Here is a 20,894-nt window from a genome sequence, read left to right as displayed (position 1 = left end):
TAAAGCTTTATAGTGAGGTCTACAGGTCTCTTAACACTATTTTAATTTGTAGAAGCAGCCTGATTTCACACAGCCCTCAAGTCTGCATTTACAGATCATCTTTGCCCATGAAACTAAAAATATGAAAACCCTGTATCCCAATATACACTTACATGACAGGTGCAAATGTTCATTTATTAAGTCTGTTTACATAAAAAACATACAATTTATTGTAAAAATGTCTTATTATTTGGATACTTATACAAAACTGGATAACCCCAAAAAGCCATCAGTTGATGTATTAATCACAAATGTTGAAAAAGTTTTGCCAGTCCTTGTAGTAAAAGAATCCATAGCTGAAATATGCTTTATTGTAATGACTTTGATTCAGTCTCCTCCTCTTCGTGATGATGAGAGACTGTTTTTGACTCAGTGTCACTCTCTGCTTGTTCATCTTCTGCTTCGTCATCATTATCCTCTGAGGTGTCTGTATCCTCACTGGAATCATCATCTTCAGGTGCACTAAACACAGAAATGACAGTTTAATGAAATTAGTAACCATACTCATGGAGAGCAAAATGGGAATGTAGATATGTTTTTAGAATATTTGGTATTTTCAAAGCGATAATGGCTCATCTGTTTTTGAATATTAGCTAATGGCAGGTCAACTTTCTGTTGCAAATGTAAAAGTTGTATAAATTGACATACAACTTGGAAAACAAACGAAAAATGCTCAATGATAACATAACTGGAACAGCACTGATAATTCATTTATCAATATATGCATGACTACAAGACTTGCAAACAGAGTATCTGATTACCTCACTCTTTAGTCATAAATTGCTTACCACTGACGTCTGTTGAGATTCCTACATTCTACTCCTGAGTCAACATCAAATGGATCTGTGAACGAGACAGATGATTGACTTTAGTTGAGAAAATTGCTTCAGAAATAGTGGTCATAACTCAGCAACAAAATATACCCTTCCCTCTGTACGGGGCAAATTTCCAGAGATGCTGGAAACAATTAGCCTGGTTCCAGACTTCTGAACCACTGCCCACATCTCTGATTTGTTCAGCAATTCAAATAGAATTAAATGAAATAGTTCATGAAACATCAGTGTTAACGTTTTGGAGAAAGCTGCCTAGAATTGTGGGTCAGATAACAAAACAGTGACCTTTATTGTTTGATGAATCATATTTCTCATATTAACCTCCTGAAAATAACTATGAGACTAGTGTTTCCCCAATAACAATTTAACAAGGTGAGTAACTATAGAAAAAAAAAACAACTAAATGTTGGAACATATGAAATTCACATAAAGTTACTCATGATTCTGGCATTTTGAAGGAGAGCTTTCACCACAATAAAATTTAATAAAAATGACCTATTTTAGGGCTACAAGTTGTACATGAAGCCAAACCAAGACTAAAATAAGGACAGATGTGTGACTAAAACCCAAATGACCCCAACCACCTCTGCTACACAAATATGGAGGGAAAACACTGGATACGACCCCAGTTTATTCCTGCCCCATTTTTACCAAACTCCTCCTCCTCTGGTTTGGACATGAGAAAATCCTTTTCTACAGAGAGCAGCTCCTCCTCTGACTGGCAAGCAGCATAGCGGTCCAGCAGAACTTTATTGAGATCCAGGAACACTGTCCCCCACTTGAATTTCTTCAACAAGAGCACTGCTAGTTCTTCAAAACCTGCAAAATCAGATATATATGGTTACTGCTGAAACTTAAAAAATGATACAGTGCCAAATTCCTGAATAACTATCGCTAAAGCCTTACCTACAATGCAGAATGTGGCCGCAAAAGCCTCAACACAAGACAATTTGCAAGGCTTGCCGTAGTTGACGGGGTTTGCAGCAACGAGGTATGGCAGTAACCTGGGATGAGTTCCGACCATCTTGTTGAACGGAGTCTCCTCCAGCTTGGCCCAGGAACAGTCGATCACTGCTAACCCACTTTGAGCCACAATCTCCCTGTACACACAAAATTTTTATTATGACAAACAATTCTATTATGATTTGAACACAATAACAGATTTATCAGAGGTAATTCAAACAAAAACATTTGGTATGGTTTAATGGTAACATACTTTTTTGACAATCAAGACTATTTTAGTTTGCTATAAAATACAAAATAGTAAAAAAAAAATGACATATATTGGTTTGGCCTGCAGATTTAAAAATGCCCAAATTAGCTTGGTATCTTTGTTTCACTTCATTGTGGAAAATGCTTTTTTGACTGCTGATCAGACAAAAAAAAAAAAACCTGATCATATAATTAATCAATATTAAAAGTAATGCCTGGGTGAACTGTTCACATATGTGGCAGCTTATGGTTTGTTTTAAGAATCATCATGATGCGTTATAATAATAAAAAAGGTATAGATACTTTGAAGGCTACCAGTGATTTATTCTGTATGGCAGAAACAACGCTACACACCTGTCTGCCGGTGTCACATACTTTGTGCCCATTGGACTAAGTATGAGTCCGTTAAATCTCTGATTGAGGCGCAGGTTGCGTACAAAGCCCTTTCGTACCAGCTTTCTGCCAGTACAACGCTTGGGATCACAGTGACCCAACTCCCACATGGCAAGAGGACAAGGCAGTTTCACCTGAGGGGCCTGTGCTCCCTCCTCTACGTGAAGACTCGCTGAAAAACATGGTGACAGAGGACAAAGTGTACATTAAGATGTCAGTGTGAACAATCTTTCTCATGTAAAGGTTATTTACACTACACTCAACATGAAAAAAATGGACGGAATATGAACAGCCAACATTATTTCACCCATTACTTTATCACCTTAAGAGGTTAGTATACCAAGGTATTTTGGCCCACGTACTGAAATACAGGAATGTCATATAAATTGTGTACTTTTACTTTAGATTGGAATAAACATGTCATTTCTAGAATGTTTCATTTAGCATTTTAAACAGAACTAGTGCTCTTTCTTTAAGCTTGGTCCTGTGGCACACATGAGGGTTATACATTAAGGCCGGTTAACAGTTGAGAGGCATTTTTGCAAAAACACATGGTTTTACATTATTACCTTCAAAAGCTGTGTGCATTTCTTCTGTAAAGGCCTCTAAGGATTTTCCCTTCATTCTATGCCTTTTTTCTTTGCCCTTGTTGTCAGGACGAACAAACTTGTCGTGTTTCTTTCGTCCCATGTTGCAACCAGTGGACAGCTAGTTAGCTACTGCCAGAATACAACCTGCATTAAAACAAACCAGCATCTGTTAACGATATTTACTTTGACATTAGCCTACTAGCTATCCCACTGACACCAGAATGTCTGAGGAATTTATCTCGACAAAATAAACGTTTCGTATTTAATCTACGCTTGCACAATTCCAAAGTTAGACTATCACGATACAATTAGTACTAGCCTCCGTTTACAAGTTTGCACGGGTTTTTATATAATTTAAATACAGGTCTCTTGGCTTTCGCTATTTTGCTTCGCGGAGAGCACGTCGTGATCCAAGACACACGCGCAGGCGCACATCTTGTTTTGATCACGTGAGCTGTCACCTGATGAAGGACCAACAAAGCCGGAAATGTAACCAGAAACAGCTGGATTACATCTTAGTTACTCTAAAATCAGCCATGTACTGTTTGTGTAACCCTAAAATACACCATTTATTCAGGCTGTGGATGGTCGGCGTGTCTCTTTTCAGTAAGTGCTTATGTACTCCGCTGTGTGCATTTTGTTTCATATAATTTATACCAAACCAGATACGGCACATTGTATTGTAGTGGTCAGTGAGTTGAGTCATATGTTGACTCGTTTTTTTTACACAGTAAACCAAGGATTCGCCGGTAAAATGAAGATAGTCGAGGAGCCAAACACATTTGGGTAAGTCAAGCTAAAACATATCTGTCACAGTTTTCACATTGTCGACATTACCCCCTTTCAGACTGCATTTCTGTGTTTAGGATGAACAATCCATTTCTTGCTCAGGGAAGCAGACTGCAACCTAGAGTGACCCCATTTCCAGTGTCTGGTAAAATAGTCTCACATATTATAAAGCCTAATTTTATTTTTTAATCTTTTACAGTGTGTTTAAATGTTGTGATGGAAAATGGTTAACTAGTAGATGTTGAGTGAAAATGATCAAGGGATAGTCTGTTGATCAACCAATCACTGAATTCACTTATCATATCAACACTAATGTCTCCTGCAAGGCCCTGCACATCTTCATCGGCTTGCTGGAAAATGCTTCAGTTTAACAGAGTCAATGTGAGTATTTTGGGTACTATATTTGTGTTTTTATTCCCTGTTACGGCTGGCTCTCTACATTACTTGTTTTGGATGCTGATTGTTGGATTCATGCATGTAACATCAGAGTATCTGAAAAAAAATGGTCATTTTGCAGGTACAAATATGAATTCTGTCCATTTCATAACATCACCCAACATGAGCAGTCATTTAGATGGAATGCCTACAGTGGTATACTGGGGTAAGATGCAGTTAATTTACCTCACACTACCTACAGTCACCTTTACTTCAAATATCAATATTTGTATGATTGTCAATAAGCCAAGCATAGGCTTGTTTTAGGAGCAGCCTTTTTTCCTTTCAGGATCTGGCAGGAGTGGGAAATAGCAAACAACACTTTCACAGGCATGTGGATGAGGGATGGGGATGCTTGTGGAACCAGAAACAGGGAAACAAAGGTTAGTGGTGTTTAAAACGTCAGAGCAGCCACTGACTCCTGTCAATATCCATGTCTCATCTTAAACGTAGGACCAATTTAGGAGTCACTTTAGGAGATAATAAATGAAACTCAAACAGCAAGCAGTTCATATCCAGTCAACTCCAAAATCATTCTCACAATTAAGTCAGCACTATGACTTCTAGAAAATGTGTTGAATGTGTTGTATAACTTGTTTCTTGTCATGTTGCTGTAGGTGATTTTTGCATGCAGTGCAAGCAGCAAGCTTGCTCAAGTCTCAGAGCCCAGTACTTGTGTGTACTCGCTAACCTTTGAGACCCCGCTTGTTTGCCATCCACATTCTCTTTTAGGTAAGACAGAGTCTGACAGCACAAGACAGCAGCGTAAGTCAGTATTACCAGTGATTTTTTAACATTTGTATGCTCTTTTTAAGTGTACCCGACACTGAGTGAGAATCTGCAGAGCGAATGGGATGAAGCTGAGCAGGCTCGCTATGAAGGACTTCTTACTGAGCAGGTAAAGACCAGTTAGGCAGACAGCTAAAACTGCAGAACTGTCTTGATCAAGCTGCTGACATGTGTAGGCATACTTAAGGTTCCCAGACTGATTTTAACATATACCACATACCATATAACATATATAGCCCTTTGTTCCACTTGCATTGGAAATTATACAGTAATCTACATTTCAATGCCCATTTATTTTTAAGAGGTTACTGTTTTTAGTTTTAGTTCTTTATCTAATGGCCTTATCCACTAACACCATGTACTGTATGTCTGCTGTAGGGATACAACAATCTTTTGAGGGATATTTTTGAGGATGCTGGTCTCCTGAAGAGCCAAAAAGTGAAGATAAAGCTGCCAGAAGCTGCAGCTGATACAGAAACGCACAATTCTTTACAGAAATGTACAGAGGTAAGTGTATGTAAGCGCTCTTCCAAATGAGGGCCTACGGCATAATGTTATAATGCATCTTAGAATGTGTGACAGATGTTTATATTCTCTTCATATATTTTTTCTTCCAGGATTTCCAAAAACAGAGAGAAGAGATTGAGAGACTGCGAGCTCTTCTCACTCAACACAATATTCCTTTTGATTCTAAGCGAAGTGAGTGAACACAACTAAGCTGCCTTCACTCTTTCATACAGTGTATTGACTTTAACGTGATTTTTATGTACATCATATTTGCTATATCTCACAGATGAAGCAAAAAGCACAGTGACTGTGACAGTTAAGGATCAACACCTGAGGGGAGACAACGGCCTTTTTGATCAGCAGTGAAAATCTCAGACTCACCCTCACCATTTATGTGGATCTGAAGATTTTGTTGGTCAGTGTGAGCGACACAGACACTTGCTGGACAGGCTTTCCATCACTGCCAACGGCACTAAAGGTCAATTCTGAACTCAATGGTGGATTACAAACTTTTGTGGACCTTTTTTTTGAAGAAGAGTTCGGACACTCTGCAGGACATTGGTCAGAAAGGATCATCTTGTTATTGAATCAGATTATGTAAATAAGCAACATATTGAGAGATAAAAATATGGCTTTTTGAGAACATGGAAAATTCTGAGAGGGTAGAAAAAGTTTGTGTTCATGTTCCAACATCTGAGTCTTCAGCAAGTTTAAAGACTTTTTACAAGAGAAAATTGAGTCCCTATAAACAGGAACAGGTGAAGACTCAAACCATGTTTTTACCACTATCACTTTTTGTAGTGGATGCCTCGTACCAGGTAGGAGGCACTATCAGAAAACATCTACAAAGGGTACAACATCTAGAAGGGTATAACTGGATTTAAAAAATGGAGAGGATATAAGGAACTATTAAATAACTGGTATTTTTCAGACCAAATGCAATGTAAAATATATTAACATAGGCTTAAGTGTGTGGCATGATACAATGAGAGTAACTTTTAACTTTTTAAAATGTATTTGGGTCTGTTTTTCTAAATCCAGGAAGTGATGTCACCAGCCTTCACCTACATATAGAGACTCAGTTTCCTTCCTGAAAATTTTGTAAACTGAGTTAAGGGTCAAAATATGTGCCTTTGTAGTGCAGGGGTCCTACATTCTACCCGATCCTGCAGCCTGCACTGGCAGCTGCTCTTGTACCTACTCTCCATCTGTTTTTCGCACAGAGGAGGTTAGAATAAGTAGATAAACACAGATCTCAAACACACAGGTACGGAAGATGAACTACTGGGCTGAAAGTCACTGTGACAAGTTAGTCGTATAACCAAAACATGTTCATCATGTTTATGTCTTGAGTGGATGAGAAAATTTATTCTCATGAGTGACTTCACAGAATATGAGCTTGGACATGTGCAAACATGTCACGTCTACAAACATTCCTGACACTTTTAACTCCAGCAGTCCCTCGGTTTTCCTTATCATCTTTGGGGATTTACATGTCCTCGTCTATCCATAACGGTGAAAACTGCGGTCTGTCCTCTGAATTCTTTATATTCTGAGTATGAAAAAAATAAAAGTAGTGAAAAAAGCTACTGTCCCATATGGTGCTAATGTATGCTAACTTGTAATAAAAAAACTACATGTAAGATAAAATTTTACAAAATGGTTTTGATGACTGATTACTACCCGGCAACAACACAATCATGTCAAGAAACGGACAAGAACAAGTAATGTAGACGCGTTACATTTTTTAAAAAATGGAAGCAATACTGGCAATTTAATATAAGTCATCCTTTTCCAAAAAAAACCCAAAACATATATAATAAGTTTTAGTCCCCACTTGAGACCAGGGCAATGATCCAGTCCACCGATCAACAAACACGTCCCAGTCTCTCTCTGTTGGACCTTATGTCTGTCTTTGATGATAGGGATGGCTTCAGGAGAGCAGCTGGATAACTTCTCTGGCTCTGTGCGCCCTCTGCTGGACAGCGCTGTCCTCTGGTGCTTGTCCTGACTCTTCAACCAGGGCCAGGGCCTTCTGCGCGGTGGTGTCTCTGGCTCCTCCTCGAAGCCCCTCCAGGTACTGCAGCAGCACGGAGAACTTCTCATCTGGAATCTGACAATGGGTATTTTAAAAGATCATGTTGCTTGAATCCTGCTGTCTGTCCATCAGTTGACATATAATTATTGTTCTTGTCTAGTAAATTACCAATTAAGTAGATAAATAGTAGTTATTGGGAGTAAATATACATCACACTGTACTTCTAAAACAATGTAATTGTAAAGGGCAACACAAATGAGCATATTTAAAAAATTTGTGATTCATTATTCTCTTCCACAAAACAGCCCAACTATGCTATAAACAAAACCCTTAAAAACATGTCATTATTATATCTGAATGGAGATGAGAGAGTGAGTGCAACTCACAAACTAATCAAACAGGAAGACATAGCTCTGAGGTCAACATCTTCCTCACACTGAACCTCAGCTGAGGAACAGAAAATAAAAAAAAAAGTCCCCCATCATCAAGCGCTCATGTTGGTTAATTTTACCTTGTCGGAGTCAAACATGTGCTGCAGCAACCATGTCTGCCTGGTCTTCTGGAATTTCCATTCTTCACGGTTTTCATTCCAGCTGCACAGACAAAACCAGTATGAGCAACTAGAAGAAAGGTATAAATGTTTTTTGTCTTGACTTACTATGCTCAACAACACAAAAAACCAATCAACCAACACCTCTGACACATTTTCAACATAAAATACAACATAAGATTCACTAGGGTTGGATTTGTTTTGAGGGCTGTAATAAATCGCATTATATTGTTCAGGTGTTCTCGATTACATGTTTCTGTGTATTTTTACTATGAAATGAAAATGAAATTCATCATATTCAGTGCCTTCAGCAACAGGCTTAACCCCTTAACGCCGATTGTCGCAAATTTGCATCATACTGCTTTAATCCACATTGCAGCCGAGTCGCGCTGCATTCCTCTAATGCCGGTTTGTGCATATTCAACACACACTCTGGTTTCTAGTCGGACTGGTCAAAGTGAAAGAACCCCTGTTCTAATTAGTGTTACAATGTAATGGTTGTAAGCCAATTTTGTGGCTGTTTTGATGAAATAAATGCATTTTGAATACACAAAAAAGATGTTTTTACTGCATTTAAGCATTGAAAAAAGTGGACATATACTGTTTGTTTGAACCCTATTCTAGTTGGTGAACGTACCTAAACATATCTATTGTATGTGCTACAGAAAAATTAACAAACTCCTCTTAATTTAGGATCAATTTGAAAGCAAAAACACAAAGAATTCATTTTTAAATATAATTCTAAATAAATTCAGGTGTCAAGGGGTTAAAGGCACACTATGCAGGATTTGTCGGTTGCTGTTTGTAAATGCACCATTGAAACATGGCGGGCGAGCGAGCCAGAGAGTGAATGAAGAGAAGGAGGAATGTTAGTGAGAGCAAAGCAGTGAATCAGATATAAAAGTAAAAGGCTATTTTCTGGATGTTTCATGGTGGTCACATTCTCCAAAACAAACAAACACAGCCCTGTGGGCAGGTGCCACATTGCTGGATTGTGTGTGAATGCAGCCGTTGTGCTGTGTGTGTGTGTGTGTGTGTGTGTGTGTGTGTGTGGCTCAGTCCCACCCTCGGTCAAACAGACCTGCAGCTCTTTAAAGGAGAGACATGGAGACAGCGATGCAACCTGAAGGTCTCACTTCACACCCACTGCCCACAGGTTGATTTCCAGCCATGCCAAAACACAGCAAAACAACAAGAAACTACAGGCAGAGGGGCAGGGTCTGTCGATACATAAACCGGTAAACAGTACTAGTGGGTCATAAGTGATGAATGAGAGGTGTTGAGACCATTAACGAACAGGCAGCCTGTCATCCTGGCATTGGGATGGATAACGCTGTCATCTCCCTCCTACATAGATCCCTCTCTCACCTGGAAATGCTGGGAGTACTGTGAGAATCATGTTCTTGGATTTCTCCTTCCAGCCCATGCTTCTAAGGGACAAGATGGGCGGGCCACAAACTCACAGCATGGCCCATGGATTACCTTACCAACCGACCACAGGATGTGAGAATACAGGGCTGTGAGTCTGTCACAGCTGTCTGCAGAGAGCAGTCCTGGCCCGCTTCCTCTTCAACCTCTACACTGCAGACTTTGTGCACAAATAAGCTAAAGGCCACCTGCAAAAGCTCGCTGACGACTCTGCAATCGTCAGCCTCATCACAGAAGGATACGTGACAGTGAGAACAGAGAACTGACCAAGGGATTTGAGGATTGGTGCCAGCAGAACCACCTTGAAATCAATGCAGGGAAAACCAAAGAACCGTTGGTGGACCTCTGCATTTGAAAACACTCTCCTCCTACACCAGTGAACATCCAGGAAACAAATGGTGAGATGGTGGAAAAGTACCTGTGTGCTCACCTGAATAATAATCTGAACTGTACTGACAGTACAAATATACTATATAAGAAAGCAAGAGCAGCCTGTAGCTGCTGAAGGGACTGCTGAGGAGTGCGGGGGGCACTCCTGAGGACCTTTACTAACTCTGTGGTGGTTCTAGCCATCTTCTGTGGAGTGGTCTGCTGGGGCAGCAGCATCTCGGCTGCTGACAGGACAAGACTTAACTGACTGGTTAAGAGCTCTGTCCTGGGATGCCCCCTCAACGTGGTGGAGGTGGTGGGAGAAAGGAGGATGATGGCTAAGCTATCTTGCCTGATGGAGAACATCACTCCATGCAGGACACTGACAGCACTGGGCAGCTCCTTCAGTTAAAGACTGCTCCTTCCTTCCTGCTGCTGTCAGGCTTTACAATCAACACTGCTCCCAGAAGACCACACACACACAACAAAACAGACAAATTCACTCATGTGCAATATCCTATTCCTATTTGCAATAAAGTGACCTCAACCAGTGTGTTTTACCGATTATATTGTTCATTTATGCATCATATCTTGCTTTTTTTTCTGTTTCTTGCTATTGCACTATCCCCTTTTCTGCAGGAACAGTGCACATTTCCCCGCTGTGGGATTAACAAAGAATTATCTTGTATGACTCTATACATTATTTTCAGGAAAATCCTGCATAGTATGCCTTCAAAGATCACCAGTTTGTGAAACATTTTGTCTTTTGAATCCATATCATAGCTTAAATACCTGAAAAATAAATGGAAATATTGCATATGTTTTTGAGCCATCTACTCCTGCTTCCTGGTTCTGTGGATACAGACATGGGCTTGCTTTGGACGTCTGGTTTCTTACTCAAGAGGTGCTGCCATCAAAGGCAGGAGGCCTGTGCTGTAAGGAATAAGGGTGACTCTTACCAGGTGAGGTAATCTAAGGCCTGCTGAGGAGCAGTGGGTCCAGATGCTTCCGCTTTCTCTGTCACTCCCTCTGCTTTAAGCCTCTTCTTCTCTTCCTTTTTCAGGATCTTCTTCATCTTCCTCTCCAGGACCCGCATCTCCTCAGGGCTCAAGTCCTCCTCTCCTTCCAGCCTATGTGGCCCCTCTGGGCGACAGGGCGGATCTGAAATCTGTCACACCAAAACAAAACAAAGGCCCATGGGAGTTATCTACGTTCACAGACCTTCCTTTGTATACTCTTATCATTTTCTGTGTTAGTGTGAAACCATGATCCTTAAATAACGCACACTGACTGATTGAATGATTGAGGAAAAATATTGGAACAAACACTTCACTTTGTGTACATTAAGTGCCATTTCCTGCCTGTATTTTACAGTTTTCTGGGTCAATGCAGAGCTGATCCTTCTTGTGCCTCAAATATCTAATGTTTGACACATGAAGGCTAAATGCACTCTTTGGGTTTAGATCACTTCCTGTTCCACTGTAGCTCACAGGAACGCCGCTGCATCTGCAGCCTTATGAGATCTGCATCATACGCATTCATACTGTGCAGTGGAATTTATTGCGGTGCACTGGAGACACCCACACTCATACACAGCACAATGCACCAGGTTGCACTGTTTAAAAATAACCACCTGCTAAGACACAAAAAATGAATTTTGAATCAAACCAAAGTGTAATTTCAGTTTCATGATGGAGAAACTTTGCTGGGAGCCAACACTGCCACAAAGAAAAGAAATACTGTCTCCCCATTTGTCTGCAGAATAATTGAAGCTTACTCTACAGCCAACTAAATTAAAGCCATTTCACTTCTGTAGCCAGTAACTACGGCACAACTTAAGGACTGCGTTCAACTCTCAGGGGAGGTTTAACAAGGGATTCAGTATGCTCTCTGATTTAACGGACCTCTTTCAGTGATGGAAAAAAACAAAAAAGGAGGAAGGGAGGGGTGATTTTGATCACATGGCCACGAAGTCACTCTGAAAGTACGCTGGCAGTGTATCGCCCACAGAAACATAGAAGTCCTTCAGAGCGAGGGGTCCATGCAACGAGCGTCGTTTTCAGAGCTTTGAGTCGATCAGCAGCCTCGGGCTGGTAAAACCAACACAGAAGAAGAGCGGTTGACGAAAGCAGAAGATGGTAAGTGGAAACATGTGTTTTCACTGAGCAGGCAGGTCCTCAAGGGGAACAGACAAAGGCTAGCCAACAGGAACATATGGTTGCAGAAGAGATTTTCGAAAGAAAACATTTTGTAATTAAACTCAGTCAGCGCCATCTATATTCTGAGAGATCTATGACGATGACTTCGGTTTAAGTTCAAATCTGAGCTCATTTGTGAGGTAATTTAGGAGGGAAATCAGTTTATGTTGTAAGAGCATGCTCCTGTGGAAAACCCATTTAATGATTCACAGGCTGAGCAATAGTAAACAGTTAAACATGCATTAAAAACAGCAGAAAAACGAGTTTAACACTCTATTTCCACTTGTTTTTGTGCGCAAACAGAGGCGATTTACAGACACCAGGTGATGAATACTTGTCTGCTCTGCTGACATGCTGATGTTGATCTCATCAGTGGGTGTTTTCTCTTCTCATTTCCAGTCTAATCAAAGCCTGAACCTATCCACTGAGGGGAGCACCACACCTTCATTTTCTTACACCTCCGCTTCAGCAGTCCCCCCCACTACTGGGTTGGATATAATTGCAGCCAATGACATAACCTCCAGAGCGAACTATGTCTACTGTTTCTTGGCTGTGCTGGGCTTCATCGCAGGCTGCTTCCTGCTCTACAGCCTGATCCAGACCTACAGAGCCCAGAGACAGCTGGTTGGGCTCGACTGCCTGCTCTTGGCCTTTTGTGGCTTCCAGCTACTGCTCCTGCTCCTCTCTCTGCACTCTGTGACCTACAGACCTGACTACCTGCGTAGCACAGGTTTGGGCTGCGCCGCTCTCTCCTTCACCATCAACGCAGCCTCTCTGTGCGGCCTGTTGATCTTAGTGCTGATGGCTTATGTCCTAACTCTGAATTCGCCATCCAACGCCCTGCTGAAGAAGCCTGGGGTCTCTGTGGCCCTGGTGATCCTGGCTTCTGTCCTGATTTCTCTGCTGCTAGCTGGGCTTCGTGGTCCCCATGATGATCTGCAGAAAGAGGACGTTTGTTTTATGGATCTAGTCAGCGCCGGTGTTTCATATGCAGCTGCTCGACTGTGCCTGGCCTTTTTGATTCCCTACATCCTCCAGGTGGGACTTCTGATAAGGGGCTGCGTCCGGCAGTGGAAATCTAAAGGACGATTCCTCTCTGGCTCCACAGAGGGTCCTGTGTTCCTGACAGTCACCACGGTTATGTTCTTCTGCCAGCTCTTCTACAGCGTGGCGCTGGTGAGAGGAGCACAGCTAGAGAGGGAGGGGCTGAGCCATCACGAGCGGGCCTTCCTGAGCGTGGCCGAGTTTGTGTTCTTCTCAGGAAGCAGTGCCAGCATGCTGCCCGCGCTGTTCATGCACAGGCGGTGTCGAGAGAGCCTCCACAGAGTGTTTAGGCAGCTGAGGGACTGCTGTCGAAGCCCTGGGCACACGCAGCCCAACAGAAACATCATAGCTCCCCACATCGAGATCACAGACACGCTGCAGGACATCGAGTCATAGAGGACGAAAACTCTCTCATCTACAACAGAACTCTTCTGATGCATCCAACTAAAGACTAGAGATCTGACGTATGAGACATATTCTCACTCTACCTTTTTAAATGCTTTTGCTGAATTTGCTCCTAAGTGACAATGTAAATGTTTTTACATACATGCATTCTCCTCTTTATTGTCTCCAGTGTCTGAAAGTTTGCAAAACTATTTTTTAAGTTTAATTTTTTTGTACTTTATTTTACAAAAAAATAAATATTTTGCTGTACAAATTCAGAATTGCGTAATATGTTGGTACAATCCTTTACTGTACTAAGTCACTATAATAACAAAACTATGAATAGGACAGTTTAAAAAGGACTTACTGTTGGTAGTATGTACAATTTTCTATATATTGAACCTGGTTTTAGACAAACCTCTTTTCTTGGGAAACTGACTCCCTTTTTTTGTGATTTGCACAGAAGCTCATTTCAAGGAAATGGCTGGAAAAACCTCTAACTCTCAGAATACCACAAAGGAAACATGCAGTCAACGAAAATAAATGTCAGATTAGTACAACAGCGTCAATATCCTTCACGTCATTATTTTTTTTAAGATGTTAAAGATCCAACACAAGCCAGACAAGTGACACTGTGTGAACTTTCCGACTCCTTTTGAGAAACTGATGGGCACCAGTTCCAGGAATAACTGACCTGCATGGATGACTTATTGTATTGGTGCCAACACAGAGTCGCACAAAACCAGAGACCAGTAGGAAAATTAACACAGGAGGCGAGTTGCATAAGATGCTGGCGTCATGTGAAAAGTCGGACCTCATTCACATTCATTCTAATTTGTCACTCCTTAAAGTGAAATCACATATTCACTGAACGCAGAATGTGATGCATTGCAACATTAACATGCAGTGTCAAACAGGTGCCTGAAAACCAAACCAAAAAAACAAAGTGCGGCTAAATAAACTGTGTTTTTGTGTTTTAAGGAGTCTAAAGCCAGTAAAAATGACTATCCACAACTGTCCTTCACCTTGTTTTGTGTAAATATCCTGTTATTCTGCCTTTGCTAAGAGTCCCCTGACTCCCATATTTATATATTTTAACATTCTACAATCATAGTCGTGTTCACACTTCAGTGCCAGTGTTGACAAGCTGGTGCATGTCCTAACTTGACGCAGCTATTAATGCAATAAAATAATTTCATATAAACATACATAGTGGATGTTCAATACTTACTGTTTTATTAATAAACCGACGTGGAGCTATGACAAAAAACATTGACTTCATGTTTGGCTAAAAAGATATGAGCACGAGCCTCCATCGTGCGTTTTGTGTTTCTTGCTGTAGGTGGTGGGTGGCACCACTACACGTCTCTAGATTTACTGTGACACCTGCTTTCATAGTCAGCACCATAAGGACACAGAGGATTGGAAGGACCACGATGCAGTGCAAGGAAACTGAAGTTTAAGGTGAGTTTCAGCTATTTTATATGAACGTCAATGTACGTATTACAAGTGAATTCGTTTCAGAGTTAACTGACTTTGACTGTCTTACAGTTACATGTCTTATATTAATTTGAGCAGCTAATGCAATTTCAGTATAACGATTGCAATTTTTATTTTTGTACATTTTATGGCTTTGATAGTTGAGAGTAGAGAGACGTCAGGACACAAGAGGACAAAAGTCCCCGTTCGGCTCGAACCAGGGACACTACAGTTTATGGTCGCTGCTTAAACCCCTACACTGCCACGGTGCCCCACTATTTCAATTTTGCATCCTTGTAATGAAGTAGAAGACTCAAAAGAAAGACACATCACTTCACATCATCATCACTTTATAGCATTCTTTCTTAATCTTAATTCCTCAACGTCAATTTTTAAAACTGCAGGAAATCTGACATATTTTCAAGACAAACAGCTCCAGCAGAGCAATGAGATAAGTAATAATACCGTTTTGTAACTGATTTTGTACGAAGATCTTGAATGATATTGTAAAGGCTGAGTTCACACAGCTTTTTAAGAGTAAAATTCAAGCACTTTCAAGGTACCTTCACTAAAGATTTCCAGACTCCTGAAGCCTTTATCATCACATCTAAGCTGTTATATACATGCAATGTGAAAAAAAAAAGATTCCTTTATATCCACAGTAATCAATGTATATTTTCACTGTTTATTTTACCAGCTGTTCGTATTAACGTTGACTGTAAGTTTTGATCATGCTAATTTAATGACGTCAAGGGGACAGCAAACACACATGATGATGGGATTGTTTCATTTCAGATATTATAACATTTTGTTTTATATGCATGATTGTGTGGCTGAAACACCAGATTGTGTTTTTTTAAGTATTAAGTATTTTTAAGTAGTCTACTTGGATTTAAGCGTATTCCTAACTTTGAAAACATATTTGTTAAATAATGGTTATATTAAGAATCTTGCAAACTTTCAAGACTCTGTCCAAACCCTGTATATGACATTTCCTAAGGATGGGTATCATCACTTACATCTAAACAAGAAGTGACCATCAACTAATATACTGTATAGTCACGGTCATCCATTCATAATATGCACAAATTTTTGCCTCCAGAGATCTATTCATTCACACTAAATTTAAGCTGTTGATTTACTGCACTTCTCCTCTGCCTAGATCAATTCCGGTAATACATGAAAGAAGACCACAGCGCAGAAACAGGAAACAGATGGCACCATAGACTCCAGAGAGGCTAAAAACCTGTGGAAAACTAACGACTATGGCAACTTAACACAAGATCAACGCAAAAGTGGAATACGGACATGACCATGTACGTGGACTACAGAGTCATCACTGAGTATAACCTGACTGTTCAGCTAAACGACACACAGATGGCAGTCCTCTCTGATTTTCTGCAGGAGGCTTCAGAGAGCAATCGGTGTTATATTATTAGCCTCCTCCTCTCCACCCTCTACACTATATTCCTGTTCCCCGTTGGCTTAATTGGGAACGTCCTCATCTTAGTAGTCAACCTGGACCACAGGGGCCGCCTGACAGCCCCGGACCTCTACTTCGTGAACCTGGCTGTGGCCGACCTCATCCTTGTGGCTGATTCTCTGATCGAGGTGTTCAACCTGAAGCAGGGCTACTACGACATGGCTGGCCTCTGCACCTTCATGAACCTTTTCCAGCAGGTCAACATGTACAGCAGTGTCTTCTTCTTAACCTGGATGAGCTACGACCGGTTTATCACACTGACTGGGTTCATAGGGCGCAGCATGCTGCGGGCGCGCCTCAGCTGCTGCCTTATCTGGGTGTCCTCGTCTTTGTTCACCGTGCTGCCTTTTGCTATAGCTCAAAGGCAGCACGCTGGAGAACTCACCTTCTGCTTCGCCAACGTGACCCAGATTCAGTGGCTGGAGGTGATGCTGGGTTTCTTGCTGCCTTTCTGCATCTTGGGTCTGTGCTACTGGAGGATAGCACAGGTGCTCCACCGGAGCCAGGGGGTGCAAGGCGGCCCACAGCAGAGGCCTCGCAGGCAGAAAGCCCTGCGGATGATCTCAGCAGCTGTGTTAGTCTTCTTCCTCTGCTGGCTCCCAGAGAACGTGTTTGTAAGTGTTCACCTTCTACGAGGCCACACAGACGGCGGCACACTGTGGCAGGACTACCCCCTGACTGGTCACGCTGTCAGGCTGGCGGCCTTTTCTAACAGCTGCCTGAACCCGCTCATCTACAGCTTCCTCGGGGAGACCTTTCAGGACAAACTGAGGCTTTTTCTCCACCAGAAGAGCAGATGGGCCAAGCTGCATAGGTCAGCCTCAGGAAAGCCCATCTATGTACCAGCTACAAGCACATGCATCCATGCAACATGTGACCAACCACACCAGTCCACACATTTAAGCCCTAAAATCCCTCCAAAAGCTGTTGGACTCCTCTCAGAAAAACACCAACTGCAGACAATAGGTCACATAGATAACACATAACAACATGTCTGTACCACAAGTGCTGTTAATGGACAATGTGAAAGCAAGGACTCCAACTGTTATGAAAACTTCCATGTTTAATAAGTTTTTACCTCTAACATTCTTACCTCAGTTTGCTTTGTCTTCTGTGTTGGCTCTGTCATTTCTCTGTTTTTGTGTTTCTTATCCTTTTTCTGTTTTTTTTCATGTGCCGAAGATGTTGCAGGAGGAATCTGTACTGGAGCCACCTGAATGAAATAAACATTCATTATTCATTCTTTTTCAGCATTTTCAGGTTGTGTCATTAAAAAAAACAGGCCTGGGTACAAGGGACTGTGCTACTCACCTCCACTTCCATCCTTTTCCTTTTCTTTTGTATTTTACCATCCATCATTTCTTCCACATGATCCTTGGTAGCAAGTGAAGTCAACTTCTTCCTTTTGGGCGGATTTGCAGGTCTTTTCAAAGATTTGTCTTTGGCCATGAGTTAATTTACTCCTACAAGCAAAAACATGTGCATTTTATTAAAGAACAGATACACAAACATTCTGTATGCTGTATTACATGGACAATGAGCCTTAGAGACATGTCATGACACTGACAGAGAAATACAAGAACATATTGATTTCATTTACAGTTAAGCTGAATATGAATACTAGAATAATGTATGTGTAATTTCATGAGAATCTCTTTATTCCCACCTTTATCCTACTATTGCAGATGGTCTGATGTACTGATGGGCCTGATTAAATAAAGGAATATGCTCGATTTAACTAAAAACTGTTTTTCACAGTCCAAAACACACATGTTACGCAGGACACTATGCATTCTACGGCCATCATGTAAAAATGCTGTACATACTAAAACATAATCACGATCTAAACATTTCTTTTATCACACTGCTCTTATATACAAACTTACTTAGCTTAGCGCAAAAACGTGCCGATCTCGACAAGGCACACAACAAGCATGGACAACCAGGAAGTAATGTCGCTAGGGGGAAAGCGTGATTGGACGGATATCTCTCTCGGTTTTGTGATTGGTCCACGGGTGTGAGCCCTTCAAAGCCCCTTCACGTATTAAAGACGTAGGGGAGTGCAGCGAATTTAATGCAGAATATTGTGTGAAAGTAGCCAAAATATGACACGAAGTTAATCTTTGACCTTGGTAACGGCATTTGACAAAACAATTTCGCTTCAAGGTCCATTTAGTTTTGCAGAAAATGGAAATTTGAAAACCATTATTTCTATACCAACTGGGCAACCTCTAGCGTTATCTATTGATAAAGATCGTACAATATGATCGAAATGCTAATAATAAGAACAGTAAAACATGGTAGTAATCATAGTTTCAATGAAATAGCGTGATAAATTCTGTGGAAGTGATTTCAGACTTTCCCCATCATTTTAGTGGAACGGTCCGTACAAGCGTTCAAAGGGTCCACCGGAAGGAATACAAGGTTGCACAACAATGTGTTACATGACCTAACCAAGGTGCGTTTGATAATGAAAGCTTCGGTTTCTTTGACCTAACGTTGTGTACCATAAGATGACCAGTTGTCCGAGATGTCCACAACAGTAGGACGAGTTTTCACCGGTCTCACACGCGCTGCTTGTAGTCGAAGGGTATTTATTCATAACGCAACTTCGACCGTGAGGTGAGTGTGTAAATCTGTGTTAAGCTAACAAACCATGTTGTATCTGCAGTAGTGGTTAGATACAGTGACTAGGTTTGAACCGTAACATTCGTTAGAGCCAGTTCTGTAACCTACAGATTTTGTCAGCTAATATTAGCTTTAAGGTATGATGTCACTGTGAATATAACACAGCTATCAAAAATTTGCTACAAATTTTTGATAGCTGTGTTATCACAAAAATGTGACTTCCACAGTATCAAAAAATGTGACTTCCACAGTATCACAATCCTGACCCTATAGATACAACTAGAGACACAGAATTCGATATCCAGTTATGTAAAGTCCTTCTGCTGTCACAGTTTTTAGTGGAAGTCAGTGTGTCATCAGATGACACATTGTGGAGTTGGTCTACTGACAGTGACCCAGTGACTTGAGATATATTTCATCATGAGTTTGAACTTCTTCCAAGGCTTTAAGTTCTAACTTGGATTATGTAAAATAAACGTTTGTACTGCCAGTGTGCCTTATAATCAGTGAAGAAGCTGCAGGGCTTGTCTCTAGATGGCATCATCACTGTGTCCTGTCCACATCCTGATCAACTATAAGGAACAGAAATTAAGTTTGAGGTGAACAATACCATAGAAATAATGAGGCCAATACGACTGTTGATGTTTTAGAGTTTAAAAAATGTGATGACAATCTTCCTATTGCCTTTTCTGTGCTGCAATTTCTTGTATTTATTGGCCAATATATACACAAATTCCAATATATCTGTCATTACATAGCATTGGTCCTTATGTACGCATGGCAGATTTATCAATCCAGGAAGTATTTGTGTTTTAAGGTTATTTCTGTACAAACTCTTCAAGTGAAGTGCAAGCTCAACATTGTTATGTATATAAGTACAGCACTTCAGTAAATGTGGAAGGAAAGTTACTTTCCTTTTTGTCAGCCAGTCATAATTGGTGCTTTTATTCTTCTTTGTTAGCAGACTGAACAATGTACAGTCACTACCTCTGAGCTCACAGAGGTCACCAGAGTCCACAGATGTCGAGAAAGAGGTGAACGATGAGCCCATCAAATTTTCTACCAGCAAAGCCAGTCACAGAACCTGGAAAGTTGATCGCTCCATGGGGAGTCAGCATCAGCGGCCCTGGTGGAAGGTCCTCCCCATCAGCCTGTTTGGTACGGGACTTCTTCTGTGGTGTGCACTGAGAGAGGAGACGGAGATCGACGCACAGCTGAGTCAACATTTGATGCAGCAGTTACCAGGCTTGCTTTCAAATGAGGAAGACGACGAGGAAAATAAATCAAGTTAACAAATGTGGGACTCGATGTATATATTTCAGGCTGTATTTATTATGAAATGTCTGTGCAATTTTTGGCTGTGCCACCAACTCATCACTGAAGGTGTAGTGAAGCCATCCAGTTTATGGATAGTGATTTTTTTTAAGCAAAGAATTGTTTGAGTTGTTGACATGTGGATTAAAATACCTTGATTTGAGTCACCTATTTTGGCTATTGTTGCAGTTTACATATTACAGCATTTTCCCCAACCACCCAGCATGTGCATTGTCCATGATCAAGATTACTCCACATGGGGAATTTTGAAAACTGGAGGAAATCACCTGTGTCAGCTCCACTTGAGTTACAAAGAGGCATTTTAAAGGACAGGAAGGGAAGATTCTGTGCAGCTGCATTGGAGGAGGATGTTAACTTTACACTACCTCTAA

The 20,894-nt window shown here is 41.1% G+C and overlaps 6 protein-coding genes across 8 annotated transcripts; 4 read left to right on the top strand and 2 right to left on the bottom strand.

Moving 5' to 3' along the window:
• Window positions 1-155: 155 nt before the first annotated feature.
• On the bottom strand, window positions 156-3,498 carry tsr3 (TSR3 ribosome maturation factor). Its single transcript, XM_041962124.1, has 6 exons — window positions 3,047-3,498; window positions 2,439-2,649; window positions 1,779-1,972; window positions 1,524-1,691; window positions 828-882; window positions 156-501 (listed from the first exon to the last, which is right to left on the bottom strand). The coding sequence occupies exons 1-6, from the start codon at window positions 3,165-3,167 to the stop codon at window positions 348-350; spliced, it is 903 nt and encodes a 300-aa protein (XP_041818058.1). The 5' UTR covers window positions 3,168-3,498; the 3' UTR covers window positions 156-347.
• A 51-nt stretch (window positions 3,499-3,549) lies between these two features.
• On the top strand, window positions 3,550-7,696 carry gnptg (N-acetylglucosamine-1-phosphate transferase subunit gamma). The gene is made up of 11 exons (XM_041962123.1): window positions 3,550-3,673; window positions 3,799-3,853; window positions 3,934-4,001; window positions 4,183-4,237; window positions 4,374-4,457; window positions 4,581-4,674; window positions 4,909-5,023; window positions 5,107-5,189; window positions 5,459-5,587; window positions 5,698-5,779; window positions 5,874-7,696. Exons 1-11 carry the CDS (start codon window positions 3,604-3,606, stop codon window positions 5,951-5,953), a joined length of 915 nt encoding a protein of 304 aa, XP_041818057.1. The 5' UTR covers window positions 3,550-3,603; the 3' UTR covers window positions 5,954-7,696.
• On the bottom strand, window positions 6,155-18,497 carry LOC121624466 (uncharacterized protein C7orf50 homolog). Of its 2 annotated transcripts, none has more exons than XM_041962125.1 (6): window positions 18,447-18,497; window positions 17,872-18,023; window positions 17,654-17,773; window positions 10,932-11,140; window positions 8,137-8,218; window positions 6,155-7,700 (listed from the first exon to the last, which is right to left on the bottom strand). In XM_041962125.1, exons 2-6 carry the CDS (start codon window positions 18,007-18,009, stop codon window positions 7,521-7,523), a joined length of 729 nt encoding a protein of 242 aa, XP_041818059.1. In that variant the 5' UTR covers window positions 18,010-18,023; window positions 18,447-18,497; the 3' UTR covers window positions 6,155-7,520. The 2 variants fall into 2 exon arrangements, with proteins under 2 accessions (XP_041818059.1, XP_041818060.1); XM_041962126.1 differs by lacking the exon at window positions 18,447-18,497 and adding an exon at window positions 18,227-18,430.
• LOC121624463 lies at window positions 11,888-14,659 on the top strand. Its single transcript, XM_041962121.1, has 2 exons — window positions 11,888-12,110; window positions 12,570-14,659. The coding sequence occupies exons 1-2, from the start codon at window positions 12,108-12,110 to the stop codon at window positions 13,608-13,610; spliced, it is 1,044 nt and encodes a 347-aa protein (XP_041818055.1). The 5' UTR covers window positions 11,888-12,107; the 3' UTR covers window positions 13,611-14,659.
• LOC121624462 (G-protein coupled estrogen receptor 1-like) lies at window positions 14,897-18,251 on the top strand. Its single transcript, XM_041962120.1, has 2 exons — window positions 14,897-15,062; window positions 16,240-18,251. Exon 2 carries the CDS (start codon window positions 16,386-16,388, stop codon window positions 17,544-17,546), a length of 1,161 nt encoding a protein of 386 aa, XP_041818054.1. The 5' UTR covers window positions 14,897-15,062; window positions 16,240-16,385; the 3' UTR covers window positions 17,547-18,251.
• A 499-nt stretch (window positions 18,498-18,996) lies between the features above and the next one.
• Window positions 18,997-20,667, top strand: c21h16orf91 (chromosome 21 C16orf91 homolog). Of its 2 annotated transcripts, none has more exons than XM_041963252.1 (2): window positions 18,997-19,182; window positions 20,153-20,667. In XM_041963252.1, the coding sequence occupies exons 1-2, from the start codon at window positions 19,091-19,093 to the stop codon at window positions 20,478-20,480; spliced, it is 420 nt and encodes a 139-aa protein (XP_041819186.1). In that variant the 5' UTR covers window positions 18,997-19,090; the 3' UTR covers window positions 20,481-20,667. The 2 variants fall into 2 exon arrangements, with proteins under 2 accessions (XP_041819186.1, XP_041819185.1); XM_041963251.1 differs by having other exon boundaries at window positions 20,150-20,667.
• The last annotated feature ends 227 nt before the right edge of the window (window positions 20,668-20,894 follow it).

Source organism: Chelmon rostratus, chromosome 21, assembly GCF_017976325.1.
Source record: "Chelmon rostratus isolate fCheRos1 chromosome 21, fCheRos1.pri, whole genome shotgun sequence".
Lineage (NCBI taxonomy): Eukaryota > Metazoa > Chordata > Actinopteri > Chaetodontiformes > Chaetodontidae > Chelmon > Chelmon rostratus.
This window is presented reverse-complemented; position numbering and strand designations above follow the sequence as displayed.